Source organism: Garra rufa, chromosome 25 (assembly GCF_049309525.1).
Source record: "Garra rufa chromosome 25, GarRuf1.0, whole genome shotgun sequence".
Lineage (NCBI taxonomy): Eukaryota > Metazoa > Chordata > Actinopteri > Cypriniformes > Cyprinidae > Garra > Garra rufa.
This window is the reverse complement of record NC_133385.1, coordinates 34,845,243-34,868,886: the sequence shown is the minus strand read 5'-3', so window position 1 is coordinate 34,868,886 and position 23,644 is coordinate 34,845,243. Positions and strand designations below refer to the sequence as shown.

The 23,644-nt window shown below is 34.2% G+C and overlaps 1 protein-coding gene across 1 annotated transcript in view; it reads right to left on the bottom strand.

Moving 5' to 3' along the window:
* The window catches only part of wwox (WW domain containing oxidoreductase), a 338,662-nt gene that overhangs the window by 223,437 nt on the left and 91,581 nt on the right, over nt 1-23,644 (bottom strand). The window contains exon 6 of the mRNA XM_073831374.1: nt 5,723-5,811. Within this exon, the coding sequence (XP_073687475.1) occupies nt 5,723-5,811 (89 nt within the window). The remainder of the gene's footprint in view (nt 1-5,722; nt 5,812-23,644) is intronic.

Here is a 23,644-nt window from a genome sequence, read left to right as displayed (position 1 = left end):
ACTTTTAAAGCTCCGTTTCATGTAGTATAGTGCCTTAAAAGGCAGAAGCGTATGTAGGCTGTAGGCAAGGTAGCTAACCAGGTTTTGGAAGAGATTCTTTCTCAGGGTCACTTTGGAAAACAATGGCTCAGAGATCTGTAATCAGGTGCCACGGTCAACGCATTTTACACCTTCCAGCGTGTGGGAAAATACGCTTTAAGAAAGTTAAACTGACTGAAGACGGGAGGAGGGGGGTTTGGCTCTGGGACAGGGTGGGGGTCACCTCCAGGGGTCTGGCTGCTGACCAAGCTGCTGCCGTAGCCCCGGGGCCGGCCAGGGGCCAGATGAGTCCTGCAGCCCCTCGAGGGCTTGGGGACACCGGCGGCATCTCCACGTGCCCCACGCGGCCAGGACGTCACCTCTAATACTGCAACTCTCTAAATATGGATGGGGAGCTGATGGAGCTGTGAAGGTCGAAGCCGTGCTGCAGTAAAACCGACGAGGAACGCATGGAGCAGAAAAGAAACCTGATTCAAAACACTTCACTATGAACAAAAAGCCATGTTGGACAATGATAGACCTGAAAAGAACAACATTTAATTCATAACCAAATAATTGCATTTAAATTGGACTAAACGTTTTTTTTTTTTTCCCTGAATAAAACTGTATAAGATATTACACGTGAACTGACACGGTTCTCACAGAGCCGAGAAAGCATTCTAGACACGTCTATATTAAATCATAATTATGCCTCATTAGCCTAATTACTGATCACTGCAGCTCACCATCAAAAAACTAATGAATGTTTACAGATAAAAAAAAAAACACTGTATTGATATGATAATAGAAGGCAGACACGCTGAAACTGTTAAACGCTTTGTCTTGGCGTAATATTAAATAACCTTTTGTAATATGATGACAACAAATCACGGAGAATACTATATAATCAATGCTCTTTTCATGAGAATTTTAATTAGTCTGGAATTCAGGCTATTCATGATTCAAAATACATTTTCAGGCCAAGGAGTGGAGAATAGACATACATGATCTATTTGTTTTATATAAAAATTAAATGTATAGATATAGCATGACTTAAAACAGCATATTAAACGCACTGACATACTTTCCTATGATGCTTACATTGCACAAATCAGATTGCTTAATACAGTTTAGTGTGGGACTGAACTTTAAAATGTAAGTGTATCTGATTAATAACTAAGCTAAATGCATACTTATATTTGATTTAGAAAAAACCTGTAATATTTTATAAAGTGAAATTGCCATTTAATTAATTCATGTATTATTTCTGTCTGATTGATTAAAAGCATATATTTATAAATTAATTAATGAAACGTGTTTGTTTGTTTAACATTATATGTGTGTTTGTTTGCTTGTTTGATGTATGTATGTGTAATAAATAAACAAATAAATTTGGTTCCATCATTTATCGATTTATTTAGTTAGTTAGTGCGTGTGTTTGTGTGTGTGTGTGTGTGTGTGAGAGAGAGAGAGAGAGAGAGAGAGAGAGAGAGAGAGAGAGAGAGAGAGAGAGAGAGAGAGAGAGAGAGAGAGAGAGAGAGAGAGATAAATAGGTTACATTGTCTGTCTGTCTCTCTGTCTATTTTATTTATTTATTTATTTATTTATAACATTTATAACATGTATGGGTGTGTGTAATAAAATACGGTTCCATTGACATTTTATTTATTGTTTGTTTGTTGATTTAACATTCATGTTTTTTTTTTGTTTTTTTTATACATATTTTTTATTTGTTTAACATGTATAATAAATAAATAAAAAGATAAATATAGTTTATTTAATTATGTAAATTGTGGGTGTGTGTAATAAAATAAATAGGTTTCATTGAATATTTATTTATTTATTATAATAATGAACGAATGAGTGAACGAACAAACAACTGAATTAATAAAATAGGTTTATTTTTTTATTTATTTATTGTTTGTCAGTTGATTTGATGGTTGTGTGAAATAAATTAATACATGAATAAATGAATGTGGTTTATTGTTTGTTTGTTGCTTTAACATTCATGGTTGTGTGAAATTAATAATAAATAAATTAATTAATGAATTAATTAATTAGGTTTATTTGTTTGTTTATTTTTGTATGTTTTGTTGATTCAACATTCAAGATTGTGTGAATGAATTAATTAATTAGGTTTATTTATTTATTGTTTGTAGCTTTAACATTTATGGCTGTGGAATGAATAAATTAATGAATGAGCGAACAAATAGTTTTTTTACTTATTGCCTGTTTGTTGATTTAACATTCATGGTTGTGTGAAACAAATAAACAATGAATCAATGAATCAATTAATTAGGTTTATTTATTTATTTTTTGTTTGTTTGTTTGCTGATTTAACAGTCATTGTTGTGTGAAATAAACAAATAAATGAATGAATGAAGTTTATTTATTGTTTGTTTGTTGCTTTAACATCCATGGTTGTGAAATAAAAAAATGAATGAATGAATGAATGAGGTTTATTTATTGTTTGTTGCTTTAACATCCATGGTTGTGAAATAAAAAAATGAATGAATGAATGAGGTTTATTTATTGTTTGTTGCTTTAACATCCATGGTTGTGAAATAAAAAAAATGAATGAATGAATGAGGTTTATTTATTGTTTGTTGCTTTAACATCCATGGTTGTGAAATAAAAAATGAATGAATGAATGAGGTTTATTTATTGTTTGTTGCTTTAACATCCATGGTTGTGAAATAAAAAATGAATGAATGAATGAGGTTTATTTATTGTTTGTTGCTTTAACATCCATGGTTGTGAAATAAAAAAAATGAATGAATGAATGAGGTTTATTTATTGTTTGTTGCTTTAACATCCATGGTTGTGAAATAAAAAATGAATGAATGAATGAGGTTTATTTATTGTTTGTTGCTTTAACATCCATGGTTGTGAAATAAAAAAATGAATGAATGAATGAGGTTTATTTATTGTTTGTTGCTTTAACATCCATGGTTGTGAAATAAAAAAATGAATGAATGAATGAGGTTTATTTATTTATTGTTTGTTTGTTGCTTTAACATTCATGGTTGTGTGAAATAAATAAATAATGAATGAATGAATGAATGAATGAATGAAGTTCATTTATTGTTTGTTTGTTGCTTTAACATTCATGGTTGTGTGAAATAAATAATGAATGAATTAATGAGGCTTATTTATTGTTTGTTTGTTGCTTTAACATTCATGGTTGTAAAAATAAAATAAAAATGAATGAATGAGGTTTATTTATTTTTTGTTTGTTGATTTAACATTCATGGTTGTCTGAAATAAATAATGAATGAATGAATGAATGAAGTTTATTTATTGTTTGTTGCTTTAACATTCATTGTTGTGCAATAAAAAATGAATGAATGAATTAAGTTCATTTATTGTTTGTTTGTTGATTTAGCATTCATGGTTGTGTGAAATAAATAATGAATGCATGAATGAATGAATGCATGAATGAATGAATGAATGAATGAGGTTTATTTATTTATTGTTTATTTGTTGTTTTAACATTCATGGTTGAAAAATAAAAAATGAATGAATGAGGTTTATTTATTTATTTTTTGTTTGTTTGTTGGATTAACATTCATAATTGTGTGAAATAAATAAATAAATAAATAAATAAATAAATAATGAATAATGAATGAATGAATGAATGAATGAATGAAAATAATGATGTTTATTTATTGTTTGTTTGCTGCTATAAAATTCATGGTTGTGTAAAATAATGAATGAATGAATGAATGAATGAATGAATGAATGAATGAATGAATGAATGAATAAGGTTTATTTATTTATTGTTTGTTTGTTGATTTAGCATTCATGGTTGTGTGAAATAAATAAAGAATGAATGAATGAAGTTTATTTATATATTGTTTATTTGTTGCTTTAAAATCCATGGTTGTGCAAAAATAATGAATGAATGAATTAATTAATTAATTATGTTTATTTATTTATTGTTTGTTTGTTTGTTTGTTGATTTAACATTCATGGTTGTGTAAAATAAATAAATAATGACTGAACGAATGAGGTTTATTTATTTATTTTTTGTTTGTTGATTTAACACTCATGATTGTATAAAATAGGGCTGTCCCCGACTATGAATTTTCATAGTCGAATCAGAATTTTCGAATCTTTCTATAGTCGACCGATAGTCGAATCATCTAAGCCTATGTGTGTGTGTGAATGGGTTGGGAGGAGCACGACACTATAGTCAGCACTAGGAGGGTAAAACAGTTTTTATTTTATTTTACACACTGCACACAGCAACAACTTTTAATAAAGCGATCAAAACTGCCTGCCAACTGACAGACGAACTTATTTAGGTTTAAATAAAAACACAGAACGCGCCTTTTAGTTCTAAAAACGCGAGGCGCACAGCACTGCCTTTTTTGCTCAGCAACGACCGAAACAGCTGTCCTGTCAGTCAAATCAAAGGATTATAGCGCGAACGCTCTTAAATCTTAGTTTTTTGCTGTTAAGTAAACTGTCATATTAGCAGAAACCCTAAATAATACAGCTCCTGGTTACCCACGATAGACACCAAAGGTTTCTCCTCCATTTCTTGCAGTCTCCGGACTTTTGAAGCAACGGTAAACTTTCGGCATCACAACAGAAGACCGGCCTCTCCATTCATTCGATTGGACAATGGAAAAGAACGCGAATGACGTTGGGCGTTTTTCCGCTCAGAGTTGATTTTTTTTTTCAACTTCAGGCGCTCAGAGCGCTCCTGCAATAACGCGAGGCGCGGGGGGCGCATAAACAGAGCGCAGAACGCTCACTGCCAACAGAAAACCATTCAAAAGAGGCGCCTCCAATTGCAAAAACGCGTTCTGTCTGATCGCCGCCTAATAATCCCTGCCGTCAAGATGGTCCGCATCTCATCACGGATCAGGGCAAGTGAAAATTAAATCTGTCACAGGGGTGGTTAGATTTATTCACAAACACGTTAAAAATATTTATTGAACGCTTCTTTCTTTTCACTTTTGTTTTTACTGCATTATCATAATCAACGGCTGTATATAACGTAATATAACCGTACAAAACCAGTAGTTCTGTGTGCAATTATTAGACATTGAGCACCCCCATATTGCCAAAATGGTATGATGCTCGTTTCACCCGCGAAGATTCGACTGTGAGATCGGTGGTCGAATCAGGCTCCGCATATCGATGCATCGAATCTTCGACTATTCGGGGACAGCCCTAGTATAAAATATATAAAAAATGAATGAATGAATGAGGTTTATTTATTGTTTGTTGCTTTAACATTTATGGTTGTGAAATAAAAAATGAATGAATTAGATTCTTTCTTTCTCTCTATCTATCTATCTCTATCTCCACACAAGTTTAGACTGTTTCTAAAGTCAATTCCACTTTTATCCCAGCATGACGTGCGCCACAACTTCCCGAAAGCTGGGAGCAGTAATTGATTTAACTAGGAGACTGTGAAGGACTTACCAATCTGTGGCTTTGCGATTGATGGAATTATAGCTAAGGTTCGGCTACTTATTTATTGACCAGAGAGAGGGATGAGGGGTCACGATGAAAGAGGGGAGACCTTTTGGCCCCTTCTCTGATGCGATAGTTCGTTAATGGAGCCGGGGGCCGGCCGGTGGAGGGGGGTCGGTCTCAGGACAGCGGGAGCAAAAAGCTTTTCACGAGGATCAGCCAGGTGCGCAATCAAACCTTGAACTACAGTTGTGTTGTATTGTGTATTACTCACAGTTTCCTAGCTTTGAAGATCTCCGCAAACTCTCGGACGCTCCTCAAGGAAGCCAAATCCAGCGTCATGGCTTCGACACGGGCTTTCCGCTAGAGAAAGAGAAAGAGAAAAAGAGAAAGCAGTAGATATTATAGTAGCTGCATCCATCACTATCACAGCGCTAACAAACTGAGAGCCAAAGCACACATGTCCCACTCTAAGTCACCGAACACTTCCCAGCCCAAAGCCTCCACTATATCTCACACACGCCATGAAAAACAACTCCATCTTGCGTTCACTAAATCAGGGGCGCATTTCCAATAGGGAATGTTGCACATTCTGTGGCGGGAGAGCATCTCAATATCCTCTTTATGGCATTTTTATGACCCTCCGCACTGACTGTATCCGATCTCTCCTGCGCGCATCCTGTGCTTACACTAAGTAAACGGTAAGGTAGTGGCTCCCTTCTTTCATAATGTCCATAATGGCATATAGAACAGGCTCAAGGAGATAAATAATGTATGAGTGAAGCCAAATCCACAATAATGGTCTCTCTCAGTGCTGGCTTTTAGGTGCACCTTTGATCATTGCAGAAGACGATCGATATTAAGGAAGACACATAAATCACTCCACAAAGGAAGGATCAGAGTCTCACTGGTCAGAGGTCAGATCAAGTTCTCCTGAGGTAAAGTCAGTGGGAAAGTCTGAGGTTTTAGTGTACAGAGGAGATTTATGTTCAAGAATAAGAACATATTATGTAAATTAAAAAATAATAATATGTTAAAAGAAATATATTCTTAGTCTTGAACGTAAATCTATTTGAAACATGTTTATAGCACTGGTCAAATGTCATTAAGACAGAGATGATAATTGTCCTTTTCACTCAAATAAACAAATAAATAAAATAATGAGAATTAGATTTCCCCATTTATCAAATGCTTTAAATTTATTTGAAGTTTATTTTATGTTATTTATAATTATTATACCTTACAATAATGTAAATAATTTTAGTTATATACTACTACTACTACTACTACCACTACTACTTCTATTATTATTATTATTATTATTATTATTATTATTATTATTATTATTATTATTAATAATATTATAATAATAATACTAATAATACTACTACTAATAATACTAATAATAATAATAATAATAATAATAATAATAATAATAATAGGTTACTGTTATTATCATCATATCAATATCATCATTACTATTTATTATTATTATTATTGTTATTATTCGGTTATTGTCATTATCATTATTATTATTATTATTATTATTATTATTATTATTATTATTCGGTTATTGTCTTTATTATTATTATTATTATTATTATTATTGTTGTTGTTGTTGTTATTCATATTAATAATAATAATAATAATAATAATAATAGGTTACTGTTATTATCATCATAATATCAATATCATCATTTATTATTATTATTATTATTATTATTATTATTATTATTATTATTATTCGGTTATTGTCATTGTTGTTGTTAATATTAATAATAATAATAATATAATAATAATAATAATAATAGGTTACTGTTATTATCATCATAATATCAATATCATCATCATAATTTATTATTATTATTATTATTATTATTATTATTATTATTATTCGGTTATTGTCATTATCATTATTATTGTTGTTGTTGTTGTTAATAATAATAATAATAACAATAATAATAATAATAATAATAATAATAATAATAGGTTACTGTTATTATCATCATAATATCAATATCATCATTTATTATTATTATTATTATTATTATTATTATTCGGTTATTGTCATTATTATTATTATTATTATTATTATTATTATTGTTTTTTTGTTGTTAATATTAATAATATAATAATAATAATAATAATAATAATAATAATAATAATATAATAATAATAATAATAATAGGGCTGTCCCCGACTATGAATTTTTATAGTCGAATCAGAATTTTCGAATCTTTCTATAGTCGACCGATAGTCGAATCATCTAGGCCTATGTGTGTGTGTGAATGGGTTGGGAGGGGCACGACACTATAGTCAGCAGGAGGGTAAAACAGTTTTTATTTTATTTTACACACTGCACACAGCAACAACTTTTAATAAAGCGACCAAAACTGCCTGCAAACTGACAGACGAACTTATTTAGGTTTAAATAAAAACACAGAACGCGTCTTTTAGTTCTAAAAATGCGAGGCGCACAGCACTGCCTTTTTTGCTAAGCAACGACCGAAACAGCTGTCCTGTCCATAGACATAGAGATAGACGCCACATTGGCTGCTGGAAACGAGAAATGCGGCCGCCATCTTGGACCGGGCATACTCTGGAATTCATTACATCGCGTAGCAGCAGCAGAAGTGAGAGAACATGCCTGAACACTGTGTAGGATAGGTGTGTGTGTGTGTGTGTGTGTGTGTGTGTGTGTGAGCGAGAGAGAATGAAATACTCCAAGTAGACTCTAATGTAATATAGTATTTCTTCAACTCATTAAAATACCTTTACCGTCACTATCTGTTTCTGCTTCTCTATCATATTTATAGTGTGTGATTTGCAAAATTCCTATCATAGCCTACACCTCATATGGTTATGGTTGCGCTTTTGTCCAAAGTGACATAAATACAAAACAATATAATACTTAAATTTAACAGGGAACAGATTGAGATGTCAGATTATAGGCTAGCTAATAAGGAGAATAGCAAAAATGAACAATGTCAATTCAGTCAATAGCATAATGAAATAAACAATAAAAATGAGGGAAAACAGCAATAATCAACAATGTCAATTCAAGCAAAATATTAGTGATGTGACGTTTAACACCGAAGCTTCGAAGCTTGTATCAAAAAAACGAAACATATCACAGTGAAGCACTGTACCGGAGTTTAAGCAATTGATTCGTTTTGCCATAACCACGTGACTGCTTCATATTCTGATTCAAATAACGCGTTTCAAGTGTCATTCGCTTTTTGTTAAGAATACATCATAATACGAATAAATATGTACATGTGTAGTTTTGTGCATAATTTTGTAGTTATCCTTGCTTCACAAGCACTTCTAATTAATAATAATATTTGTCAACTTAACAGTTAATTCACTTTGAACATATGCCTACATAAACCATGCTTATACTTTTAGAATTTTATAAAAAAGTTTATTTACAGATTAATTCAAGTAAAATTACATTTATTTTTTATTTTTTATTTCTGACAGTTTTCGTAGCACAAATTGACGTATTTGATGAAACTGTCTAAAATCGCTTTGAGATCTGGGACGCAAAGGCAACTTTTCCCACCTTTGACCACAAGATGTCATTAGTGTGCAACGTGTTGAAAAGCTTCGAGTAATGAACCTTTTTACGATACGGTTGAGGGGAAAGCCTCAGTGCTTCGAAAAGCTTCATTTTACCATCACAACAAAATATAATAACAGCATGGTAAGACTACATTAAGGAGAATATCAGTAATGAACAACAATGTCAAATGAATAAACAGCCAAGTGAAAATAGAATAAAACTACACAAACCTAGCATTAGAAGTGCTTAAGTCCATGTTGTAAGTCTTTAGACCCTCTTAAAAGACCCAATACTATCACAAGAACGGAGATATTCATTATATTACTGTTAAGCTCACTATCAATATTAAAATATGCCAAACCATGTGTCATGTTTCACAGCTATATTTATGACCTTTGCAGCAAAAAAAAAAACGCGTAAAAATCAGTTCGATATTCCGTGAGGTATGATTAATTAAATGCGTTGACAGCTCATTACACCTGCCAAACAGATTACACTGAGTGGAGCGGGTGACCGGTCCAAGATGGCGGCCCCACGTCTCGTCAGCGCCAGTAGGGAGTATCGGTCGATGGGGCGTCTACTCTCTATATATGTCTATGGTCCTGTCAGTCAAATCAAAGGATTATAGCGGGAACGCTCTAAAATCTTAGTTTTTTGCTGTTAAGTAAACTGTCATATTAGCAGAAACCCTAAATAATACAGCTCCTGGTTACCCACGATAGACACCAAAGGTTTCTCCTCCATTTCTTGCAGTCTCCGGACTTTTTAAGCAACGGTAAACTTTCGTCATCACAACAGAAGGCCCGCCTCTCAATTCATTCGATTGGACAATGGAAAAGAACGCGAATGACGTTGGGCGTTTTTCCGCTCAGAGTTTTTTTTTTTTTCAACTTCAGGCGCTCAGAGCGCTCCTGCAAAAACGCGAGGCGCGGGGGGCACATAAACAGAGCGCAGAACGCTCACTGCCAACAGAAAACCATTCAAAAGAGGCGCCTCCAATTGCAAAAATGCGTTCGGTGTGATCGCCGCCTTATCCCTGCCGTCAAGATGGTCCGCATCTCATCATGGATCAGGGCAAGTGAAAATTAAATCTGTCACAGGGGTGGTTAGATTTATTCACAAACACGTTAAAAATATTTATTGAACGCTTCTTTCTTTTCACTTTTGTTTTTACTGCATTATCATAATCAAAGGCTGTATATAACGTAATATAACCGTACAAAACCAGTAGTTCTGTGTGCAATTAGACATTGAGCACCCCCATATTGCCAAAATGGTATGATGCTCGTTTCACCCGCGAAGATTCGACTGTGAGATCGGTGGTCGAATCAGGCTCCGCATATCGATGCATCGAATCTTCGACTATTCGGGGACAGCCCTAAATAATAATAATAGGTTACTGTTATTATCATCATAATATCAATATCATCATCATCATTTATTATTATTATTATTAGTCGGTTATTGTCATTATCATTATTATTATTATTATTATTATTTTACTGTTATCATCGTCATCAATATCATTATTATTATTTATTATTATTATTATTATTATTATTATTATTATTATTATTATTATTATTATTATTACTATTATTATTATTCGGTTATGGTCATTAGCATTATTGTTTTCATAATTATTATTATGCTTATTATTATATTATTGTTGTTTTTGTTTTATTATCATTATTATTAGTATTGGTATTATCATTATAAGGCTACTACCATCATCGTCATCAATCTCCATCATTATTATAATTACCATCATCATCCTCATCATTATTATCATTATTATTATTATTGTTGTTGTTTCATCATCATTATTAGTAGCATTGTATAAGCATTATTAGGATACTGAAATCATTGTCATCTATATCCAACATTATTATCATTATCATCATTATTATTATTGTTATTATTATCCAGTTAACAGTTGAGAATCCAAAAAAAAAATTCCCCTCATACCAATATGTGGTCTCTCTTTTCTATATAAACTAATTTAAACGCAAGTCAATATTTAATGTGAAATTATTCTTAGAAACCATGCAATAAACTAGATAATGCAAAGCCAAATATAAGTATAGAACAACTACAAAACTACAGAAGAGATCACTTATTAGTGTATCTTATGACTGGTAAGCTAATACAGCTAAATGCTGATAAAGAAAATTTCAGGTCTGTTTCGTTGACTGTTCACTGTGTTTCCTTCTCACCACAAACAGCTGTGTGCTAACTTAGCAGGTTCCGCTAGTCCTGTACAGCATCTCTGATGAGGGATTTTTTGATGAATGACTGTATAAACTCTGCTAATATTACAGTGGGGTTAGGAGACATGGGGCAATTTAATTATGCCATGTACAGCACACCACCAGGTTAACAGGAAAAGCACCCCATCAGCATTTCTCCTATCAACAGCACGTCCACGAACCACTTACAATTGCTAATCAGCCTCTGCGCAATTAGTGCCGTAGACGATTCTCGATGGCTACTGTACTATAAAGACTTCAGAGCAATCATGTCTAGTCTTGTCATACGCCCTCGATTGCAAACTGCAAGATATACAATAACTGTTCAACATCACTTTTCATCAGATTATTACTGTCCAATGGGGCTTGACTAATACCCAGAGATGTTTGTTTCAGCGTTATTGCCAACAAAAATTAGGACACTTGGTTATTAAACACCATCAATATAATATTAAAAAGGAAGTTGTGTTGACCCAACAAAATGCCCACAACACAATTATTGGCTTCCATCTAATGACTCCAATACAAAACACGCACATGATGCACAAGCACAATATGCGGCAAAATACACTTTTTAATTAAGAGTTTTACAATTGCAATAACTCTTAAAGACAGAGCGACAGAAGGATATAACGACAGACAGATAGACAGACAGAACAACAAGATAGACAGAATGACAGAACGATAAAATGATAGCTAGAATGATAGAACGATAGATCGATGGATGGATGGATGGACAGACTGACAGACAGAACAACATACAGACAGACAGACAGACAGAACAACAGAAAGACAGAATGATAAAACAATAGCTAGAATGATAGAACAATAGATAGATCAATGGATGGACAGACAGAATGATAGAACAACAGACAGACAAACAGACGGACAGATGGACAAAACAACAGAAAGACACACAGACAAAACAATAAAACAACAGCTAGAACAACAGAACAATAGATAAATGGATGGACGGACAGAGTGACAGAATGATAGCTAGAATGATAGAATGATAGACATATCGATGGACGGATGGATAGAATGACAGAAAGAACAACAGACGGACGGACAGACTGACAGAAAGACAAAATGATAGCTAAAATGATAGGACAATAGATAGATGGACGGACGGACGGACAGAATGACAGAACGATAAAATGACAGCTAGAATGATAGAACGATAGATAGATTGATGGATGGACGGACAGACTGATAGACAGAACAACATACAGATGGACAGACAGACTCACAGAACAACAAAGACAATGATAAAACAATAGCTAGAATAACAGGACGATAGATCAATGGATGGATGGACAGAATGAAAGAATGATAGAACAACAGGAAGACACACATAGACAGAACAATAAAACAACAGCTAGAATGACAGAACAATACAGACGGACAGAATGACAGAACAATAAATCGATAGCTAGAATGATAGATCGATGGACGGATGGATAGAATGATAGACTGATGGAGGGACAGAAAGACTGATAGACAGAACAACATACAGATGGACAGACAGACTGACAGAACAGAAAGACAGAATGATAAAACAATAGCTAGAATGATAAAACAATAGCTAGAATGATAGAACGATAGAACGATAGAACGATAGAACGATAGAACGATAGAACGATAGAACGATAGAACGATAGATAGATAGAACGATAGATAGATAGAACGAACGATAGAACGATAGAACGATAGAACGATAGATAGATAGATAGAACGATAGATAGATAGATAGAACGATAGATAGATAGATAGATAGATAGATAGATAGATAGATAGATAGATAGATAGATAGATAGATAGATAGATAGATAGATAGATCGATCAATGGATGGATGGACACAGCTAGAACGACAGAACAATACAGATGAACAGAATGACAGAACAACAGAACAATAAAACGATAGCTAGAATGATAGAATGATAGATTGATGGATGGATGGATAGAATGATAGATAGATGAATGGATGGACAGACGAAAAGAATGAAAGAACAACACAATGATAAATCAATAGCTAGAATGATAGAATGACAGATAGATCGATGGATGGACAGACTGATAAACAACAACATACAGACAGACAGAACAGAAAGACAGAATGATAAAACAATAGCTAGAATGATAGATCGCTGACTGACTGACTGACTGACTGACTGACTGACTGACTGACTGACTGACAGACAGACAGACAGACAGACAGACAGACAGACAGATAGACAGACAGATAGACAGACAGATGGGTGGATGGACAGTTGGATAGACAGAACAATATACAGACAGACAGACAGACAGACAGACAGACAGACAGAATAGAAAGACAGAATGATAAAACAATAACTAGAATGATAGAACGATAAATAGATCATTGGATGGATGGACAGAATGACTGAATGATAGAACAACAGATGAACGGACAAATAGACAGAACAACAGAAAGACACACACAGACAGAACAATAAAACGACAGCTAGAATGATAGAATGATAGATTGATGGATGGACAGATAGAATGAAAGAATGATAGACGGAACAACAGACAGACAGACAAATAGCAACAATGACAGATAGATGATGGACAGAGGGACAGAATGACATACAGAACAATAAAATGATAGAATGAACGATCGATAGAAAGAACGTTCGATAGAACGAACGATAGAATGATAGATATATAGAATAACAGAATGACAGACAGACAGACAGACAAACAAACAGACAAACAGACGTTAGGCAAAGACCAGGACACACAGTAACACAGTGTTTTATTCATACAGACAGGCTTATTTGTCAGTAGAGCAATGCTACTCCATCTAACAGGTCTTATTTATCTAAATCAGGTTTAGCCTGTGGGCCTGCAGACCTTGACTGGGGTACTGTGATTATGCGATAAGACTGAGACATAGACAGCATAAGCCTACTCTGAAACAGCCACAGGGCACACATGAACAACAGAAACCGATGTCAGCGCAAACGGATAATTATTTCAGAAGGATCTCAGAGTCTGTCTGTGGATTACAGTCTCAGTTCAACGCAATTTATCTCTGTGTTTCCCAAATGGCAGGTCGCGACCCAACTGCATGGTGCTAATGAGTTGTGAAAACAATGAGATGTTAAAAAGGGGTTCACTTGTGGCGAGGATAAATGTGGCATTGTAAATATGACTGATAGGAGGCAAACAGCGCAGTGTGCACACCTGAGGGCTGCTTTCTAGCGTACGCAACAGATGAGGAATGATGAGTGTCCGGTTAGACTGATTGCTGGGAGAATGATGGGCGGCAGTTGCGTGAGTTATTGCGTGTCAGGCTCTGCTAGCTGTGTTTGGCAGGTGTATGGCGTGTGAAAACTGGAAAACAGGAAATAACAGCTGCTGGGAAACACAAGAGGACAGATGTGAAGACTGATGACTAAATGATTTGGACAGATATCAAACCAGAACAGGTAGGTTTGATGTGTGGTACTGTTGGTTAACAGACTGTACAAGTCTGACACAAGCCAGACTTTTGTAATCAGCAAAGTCTGCTCCACTTCATAGCTTGTTATTGCAAAGAACAGCCCATTTTGTTATAGATAAATAGATATCTGACATATAAGGGATAAACGAAAGTTTACATTTTGAATTTGACATTTTGGAGATTGTAAAATATATAAGTACATTGAAATGTTCCATTATAACAGAGCTACAGCAGACAGTGTTGTAGTCAAGATGAGCTCATTCGAGACCCAAGTAGATGAGTTCAAGTAAAGGCCGAGGCCAGATATCAGTTGAGTCCAAACCAAGACTGAGGCTAGAAGAGCAATGAGTTCAAATCAGGACAGAGACCAGAAGAGAGTCGAGTCCACATCAAGACAAAACCAGAGTCCAAATCAAGAAGAAGAATAGAAGAGGGTTGAGTCCAAAACAAGACAAAACCAGAGGAGGGTTGAGTCTGAATCAAGACAAAACCAGAAGAGGGCGAGTTTGAATCAATACAAAACCAGAAGAATCAAGACGCACAACAGAAGAGGATTGAGTGTGAATCAAGACGCAGAACAGAAGAGGGTTTGAGTCTAAATCAAGATGGAGAAGTAAAGAGGGTTGAGTCTGAATCAAGATGAAGAACAGAAGAGGGTCGAGTCGGAATCAAGACAAACCCAGTAAAGGGTCGAGTCTAAATCTAGACAAAATCAGAGGTTTAAATCTGAATCAAGAAGAAGAAAGGAAGAGGGTCGAGTCCGAGTCAAAACACAGAACAGAAGAGAGTTAAGTCAAAGCCAAGATGGAGAAATGAAGAGAGTCAAGTCTGAATGGAGACAGAGAACAGAAGGGGTTTCAGTCCGAAATAAAACAAAACCAGAAGAGGGTCGAGTCTAAATCAAGAAGAAGAAAAGAAGAGGGTTGAGTCTTAATCAAGAAAAAAACAGATACGGGTTGAGTCCGAATCAAGACACAGAAGAAGGTTGAGTCTGAATCAAGACACAGAACAGAAGAATGTTGAATCTGAATCAAGATGGAGAATAGAAGAATGGTTCGGTCCAAATCAAGACAAAACGAGAAGAGGGTTGAGTCTGAATCAAGATGGAGAACTGAATAGGGTTGAGTCCAAATCAAGACAAAACGACAAGAGGGTTGAGTCTGAATCAAGATGGAGAACCGAAGAGGGTTGAGTCCAAATCAAGACAAAAGAAGAAGTGGGATGAGTCTGAATCAAAATGGAGAACAGAAGAGGGTTGAGTCCAAATCAAGACAAAACGACAAGAGGGTTGAGTCTGAATCAAGATGGAGAACCGAAGAGGGTTGAGTCCAAATCGAAACAAAAGAAGAAGTGGGATGAGTCTGAACCAAAATGGAGAACAGAAGAGAGTTGAGTCCAAATCAAGACAAAACGACAAGAGGGTTGAGTCTGAATCAAGATGGAGAACCGAAGAGGGTTGAGTCCAAATCAAGACAAAATGACAAGAGGGTTGAGTCTGAATCAAGATGGAGAACCGAAGAGGGTTGAGTCCAAATCAAGACAAAAGAAGAAGCGGGTTGAGTCTGAATCAAGATGGAGAACAGAAGAGAGTTGAGTCCAAATCAAGACAAAAGAAGAAGTGGGATGAGTCTGAATCAAGATGGAGAACAGAAGAGAGTTGAGTCCAAATCAAGACAAAAGAAGAAGCGGGTTGAGTCTGAATCAAGATGGAGAACAGAAGAGGGTTGAGTCCAAATCAAGAGAAAATGACAAGAGGGTTGAGTCTGAATCAAGATGGAGAACAGAAGAGAGTTGAGTCCAAATCAAGACAAAAGAAGAACCGGGTTGAGTCTGAATCAAAATGGAGAACAGAAGAGGGTTGAGTCCAAATCAAGACAAAAGAAGAAGCGGGTTGAGTCTGAATCAAGATGGAGAACAGAAGAGAGTTGAGTCCAAATCAAGACAAAAGAAGAAGCGGGTTGAGTCTGAATCAAAATGGAGAACAGAAGAGGGTTGAGTCCAAATCAAGAGAAAATGACAAGAGGGTTGAGTCTGAATCAAAATGGAGAACCGAAGAGGGTTGAGTCCAAATCAAGACAAAAGAAGAAGCGGGTTGAGTCTGAATCAAGATGGAGAACAGAAGAGAGTTGAGTCCAAATCAAGACAAAAGAAGAAGCGGGTTGAGTCTGAATCAAGATGGAGAACAGAAGAGAGTTGAGTCCAAATCAAGACAAAAGAAGAAGCGGGTTGAGTCTGAATCAAGATGGAGAACAGAAGAGGGTTGAGTCCAAATCAAGAGAAAATGACAAGAGGGTTGAGTCTGAATCAAGATGGAGAACAGAAGAGGGTTGAGTCCAAATCGAGACAAAACGAGAAGAGGGTCGAGTCCGAATCAAGACATGGAACAGAAGATGGTTGAGTCTGAATCATGATGGAGAAATAAAAAGGGGACGAGTCTAAATCAAGAAGCAACCAGAGGATGGTTAAGTCCAAACCAAAACAGAAACAGAAGACGGTTAAGTCCGAATCATGACCGAGACCTCAGGACAGATAAATTAAATCACATTGCTGCTGTGTTCGAGACCATGACAGGACCAAGACCATAACAATATGGTCTCGAATACTGCCTACTAAACTGACAGCGGGTTTTGTGTAGTCAAGTTGCAGTCTTTATCTGTCTATTTAAGTGTAAATGACCCAATGCGTAACAGAACATTGGAAATTCACAATACCTCTACTACTAGGGTTCCTCTGTGCCATGTGCAAACCGGTGGATGATTTCATGAGCAATAAGTCAAGAAGGTAGGACCTACACTTTCTAAAGATTTACCTTTGCACAGCAAAATTCCGCAGAAAATCTCAATAGGAATTTATGCTATCCAGAATTTCTAGGCCTTACAGGTCCATTATCCAGCCCTTCCCTCAACTCACCTGCTCTCCTTTGCTCACAAACAAATAAAGTATTAATAGCCCACTGTTATCCAATAGCAGATGCATCCGAAGATACTTACAGTACACTAATTGCAGTTAGAGTCCCTCGGGAGCAACCTGGGGTTAAGTGCGCTACTAAAGGGCACAACAAGGGTTCTTACTAATTGTCCGGTTAGTAATTGCCCAGGTGGTCACCCCCACCCTGACAACGAGTCTGCAACATTTGCATAACCAGCCCAGAGTCCACAACTACAACACTGTATGGTTGACTCTCCACGCACTCTGTGTAGAGCACAAGCAATCAACAGCAATGTCGCCCAGAGCCACACCCTGTCAAAGAAAAATTACTCAACATCCCCAAACACCATTCATCAACGTGGAACTGTGCTTGACGGGGACCTTGTCAAACTGCACAGCCCACAGTCACCTTCCACTACAGCGCAGTTTAATCACGACACGCAAGTAAGCTCCCCCGTAATTTGACGTGCACCAGCAATATTACAGCGATAATGCTGTGAAGTCAACATGGAGTCAAATTTGACCCTCTTTAGCTTCCTTATTACACCTTAATGTGCTGGATTGTTACTCGATGTCTTTGTGGTCCTTCATTAGTTTTTAATAAAAAGGAGTCCGTTATTTTTGGTGACCCAAGTTCAGGTATTGCAACCGCAAAACTATTCTCCAGCTGCCACTCTGTCATTCATCATCTCTGAAATGTTTCATAGCATTGTTGTTTCATCTCTGGGATTTAGGGGAACCCATCTTACATGTCATAAACGAGCAGATGGTTAGAGCAAAGCCAGACATGTTAGAGCGCATTATCACAGGACACTCCAGCATCTATTGTATCACTAAACCTCCATTTTCTTTAGCGGGATGAATATTCCCCCACGATACTTTGCTTGGAGCATCAGAAAATTGAGGCAGGAAACGGTTCAAATTTAGCTGACTCCCCAGTTTAGGGAGGAAAAAGCCTTGAGCAGCATCAAAATCTTTTATATATGTAGTTTTATAGGCTATAAAGCATTACTAAGCAGTAAAAAACAAGCAGGATATAATGTGGACACTCAGAAAGCAGGAAGTGAGAGAATTCTGGGATGCTTCAGTGACTGACGACACCTGCTCCACGTTTAGCTACAGCCCCTGTTTAGAAGGAGATAAATTGGGTTGGCGGGAGCCGACAGAAGCCGAAGCGTTGCTCTGAAATGATTTGATAAATGTATGATGGAGATGCAACAAACAGGTTTATTTTTTAAAGTGCCGGCACAAGCGCTCTGGAGGGTTATTCCTCAGCCTGTGTTGCCCCACTGGAGCGTGCGCAGATTTATCACGCGCCGGATGAGAAGAAAGCCAGAGAGAGAGACGGGACGCGAGACCAGGCAGGACTAAATTTGAAGCAGCACTGGGGGTCCCTGGAGTGAACGGTCATAGAGACAAATATGTTTTTTCATTAAGGATGGAATGGATCCATTCTTCAGTCATGTGACATGGCATGATGGTAATCAGGTGCTATAAAGACACAGACAGAACACTCATATGGGTACAATCCACACACAAACATGTTTTGGGCTGAACAAATCATGCAAATGAACGGTGGATGGTTTCAATGGCCTAAGATATTACCATCAGCAGTGAATCACTCATTTTTCTCGCTATGTGTGACACATAATTTACCATTTCATCATTTCTAATGTGGTAAAGACTGTCGCCAAATACATAACTATATACATTTTATACAGACAAACACACATACACGCACCTGTGTTATTTTAGTTTCGTCGAGATACAAATATATTGTTTTTTGTTTATTTGTTTGATTTTAAGATTTAGATTTTTTTTCATTTTCCATTTTAGTTAATGTTTTAGTAATTTTCTTGTATTTCCTGTTTCTGTCGCCAAATACATAACTATATATACATTTTATACACAAACACACACGAGTGTTATTTTAGTGTCATTGATATACTATTGGAGTGTTTTTTGAAGATTTTTATTTTATTATTTTCATTTTAGTTTTTTTATTTTAATTATTTTAATTTAATACTTTAGTAATTTTCTTGTAGTTTTCTGTTTTTATTGCCAAATAAAATACTATATACATTTTATACACACACACACACGTTATTTTAGTATGATTGAGATACTATTACTGTTTTTTAAAGATTTACTTTTTTCATTTTACATTTATATTTTAATTTGAGTTTTTTTTTTTATTTATATTTAAGTAATTTTCTTGTATTTTCTGTTTAATTGCCAAATATATAATTATATACATTTGTACACAAACACATGCATACACTAATATTATTTAAGTGTAATTGAGATATTATTATTGTTCTTTTAGATTTCCTTTTTTTTTTTTCTTTTTTTTTTTTATTGTAAAAATTTTCTTGTAATTTTCTGTTTCTGTCACAAAACTTTCTGTCTTTAAACTTTTACATTTAATGTAACTTATACCTTATGTGGTTCTGTAATGAGCCTCACGGGATCATATATGTTATTATTACGCTTGACTTACACTTTAAAGTGAGCAGCATTGCAATATTTTTTTGATTACGGACCAAAAGTAACATTAACCTTAATAATCTAAATAGTTGTTTACATTAGATGCTATGCTAAGCTAACTTAAATGTACCTGTTGTCATGATTAAATGTATCAGAATGCTTTTTTTTTTTTTTTGTCCAAAGAAGAGTATGCATTTGAGGCTAAATTAAATAAAGTAAGAAAGAAGTTAATAATTGTAAAACCTAACTGAACATTTTAATTAGTAAATTGCTGATTACTTATCACTTATCTTTAATCACTTATTCTTTAATCCCTCCCCCAATGTTAATTTATATGTTTCTAACAATACTAGAAACTGTTTTAGTAGCACTTCTTGGCATGCTTGATGTCTTCCTCTTTTAAAGTTGCTTTCGAGAAAGGCACATTTTCAAAAGAGAAAAAAAAAAAATTACTAAATGTAGTTGTATGAATAAAAATGATGTAAATGCGTTATATTTTCACAGAATCAAAGCATTGAAGGGAGACGTGAATCTGTCATCCGCAGCCTCATCATCTACCTTGGTGAGAAAGAAGAGGATCTCTTCGGTGATTGCTTGGTAAAGTATGGTTTGTTTCTAAATGATACAGTTTAAAATGTTAAAAATTTAATACAAGTTAACCCTTAACAAAAAAGAGGGAAGGTAGATAAAGGGGTGGACATATTATACTCAGTGATGGCGAAAAGAATACAGAGTAAATGTCTAAAGTTGTTATAGAGTAATAAACTTGCTTAATAAAAATCTTATTCTAATTAAAGAATCAATTCACACAAAAATGAAAATTGCCATTAACTGATCACACTGTTCCAAACCTCTAAGACAATTATTCATTTTCTGAACAAAAATGAGGATTTGAGCTTTTGGGGGTTAAAGATTCATATTTTGCAAATTATTATTATTTTTTTTTTAAATAATTGTCTAATAATAATTAAGTTTCTTTTACATTATGCAGGAGGATAGACGAAGTGATGCCAGTTAGCACATTCTTAAAATCCTCGCCAATGCTGTTGATGGTGAAGAACCAGTTGATGTGTCCATTCTTCTTGAAGGACAGAAAGTCTTGCAAGGATGTGGCAATACTGCAAAAGCATGTGGACTGCTCATGGGGCTACTTTATGCCCTTAACCTTGCATACCCCCGAGCTCTGCGGTACACATTTGAGATATTAGTCCTTAGAACTTGATGGAATCAAGCTATCCTCAAAAGACCAAGCTTTAAAGATGAAGTTATCATCTTAAATGCTATTGATATGCCTTGACTACATCTCCTTACATGTTCAGCTGTTGATTATAGTGTTTTACTGCATTAAGGTTTTATAAGCATACTTTTAAGTGCACTTGTTCAGAGTGCTGATTTGAATGTTGTACATTTACTGTGTCAGAGGGCTATTAGGTTTAAATAATATGGTCTAAAAAGGTCTAATCTACAATTGTCTGTAGTTTTGTCAATAAAACCTGGTTTTGAGAAGTTTTATGTATCATTTGGTAATATTTTATATCTAACATGCTGTATTTTATTTTATTTTTGCACAATTTTGTTTAAAACAAATAATTCTGACATGCAGTTGTTCCAATTGATGCAAAATTCAACAATGCATTTTATTGAAAAACCTGTATTGAGAATGTCTTTTTTTGTATTTGGCAATGTTGGATAAATAAATTGTTAAATTATAATTTAGTTGTGTGATTTGTGAAAGATATAGATCAAATATTTAATTTATTTACATAAATTAGCAATGTGCATTTTATTATGAGTAATATGCATTGATAAAAATAAGTAAAATACAAAATTTTAAAGTAGTAAATAGTTTCATAAAAACAAGGTTCCTGCTGATACAACAATAAATTAACTTTAATTGATTACTTTAAATAAATCTAAATTGTGAATTAAAGATAATTACTTTATTTCTTTATAAGCGTTACTTTAATTATTAAGTAGATTTTAACTGATAGTGACAGGTGAGTTGTAGTTGATATTAGAGCCGTAAAATTTACTTAAAATCTACTCGTGCAAACTGTTACGAGGATTTTATCAAGTAAATGTTACAAGTTATTTTTTTCAGTGTGTGCTTCTATTGCTAAATATATAACTATTTACATTTTGCACACACACACACACACACACACACACACACACACACACACACACACACACACACACACACACACACACACACACACACACACACACACAAGTGTTATTTTAGTATGAGATACTGAGATACTATTATAGTTTTTTGTTTTTAAAGATTTTAGATTTTTCTTATTTTACATTTTTATTTTGAGTTAATGTTTTAGAAATTTTCTTGTAGTTTTCTGCGTTTCTACTGCTAAATTTATAACTATATACACTTTACACACACACACACACACACAAATGTTATTTTAGTATGAGATACTATTATAGCCTTTTGTTTTTAAAGATTTTAGATTGTTTTTATTTTACATTTTTATTTTGAGTTAATGTTTTAGAAATTTTCTTGTAGTTTTCTGTGCTTCTATCGCTAAATATATAACTATATAAACTTTATACACACAAACACACACACACACACACACACACACACACACTCACCAGTGTTATTTTACTATGAGATACTGAAATACTATTATAGTTTTTTTGTTTTAAAAGATTTTAGATTGTTTTTATTTTACATTTTTTTAGTTAATGTTTTAGAAATGTTCTTGTAGTTTTCTGCGCTTCTATTGCTAAATATATAACTATATACATTTTATACACACAAACACAAACAAACACACACACACACACACACACACACATGTTATTTTAGTATGAGATACTGAAATGCTATTATAGCTTTTTGTTTTTAAAGATTTTACTTTTTTTATTTTACAATTTTATTTGGAGTTAATTTTTTTTTTTTTGTAGTTTTCTGTTTCTATCGCTAAATATACAACTATATACATTTTACACACACACACACACACACACACACACACACACACACACACACACACACACACACACACACACACACACACACACACACACACCAGTGTTATTTTTGGTATCACTGAGATACTATTATAGTGTTTTAAGATTTAGGATTTAGATTTTTTTTTTCATTTTCCATTTTTTTTTTTAGTTAGTTTTAGTAATTTTCTTGTCATTTTCTGCATTTTTCACCAAATACATAATTATGTACATTTTAAACAAACACCAGTGTTTTTTTTATAATCATTGAGAATATTACTATAGTGTTTTTTTTTTTAGATTTTAGATTTTTTTTTATTTTACAATTTTAGTTTTAATTTTTCTTGTAGTTTTCTGCATTTCTATCACTAAATATGTAACTATATACATTTTATACACAAAAACACACACCAGTGTTATTTTTGGTATCATTGAGATACTATTATAGTGTTTTAAGATTAAGATTTAAGATTTAGATATTTTTTTAGTTAATGTTTTAGCAATTATCTTGTAATTTTCTGTTT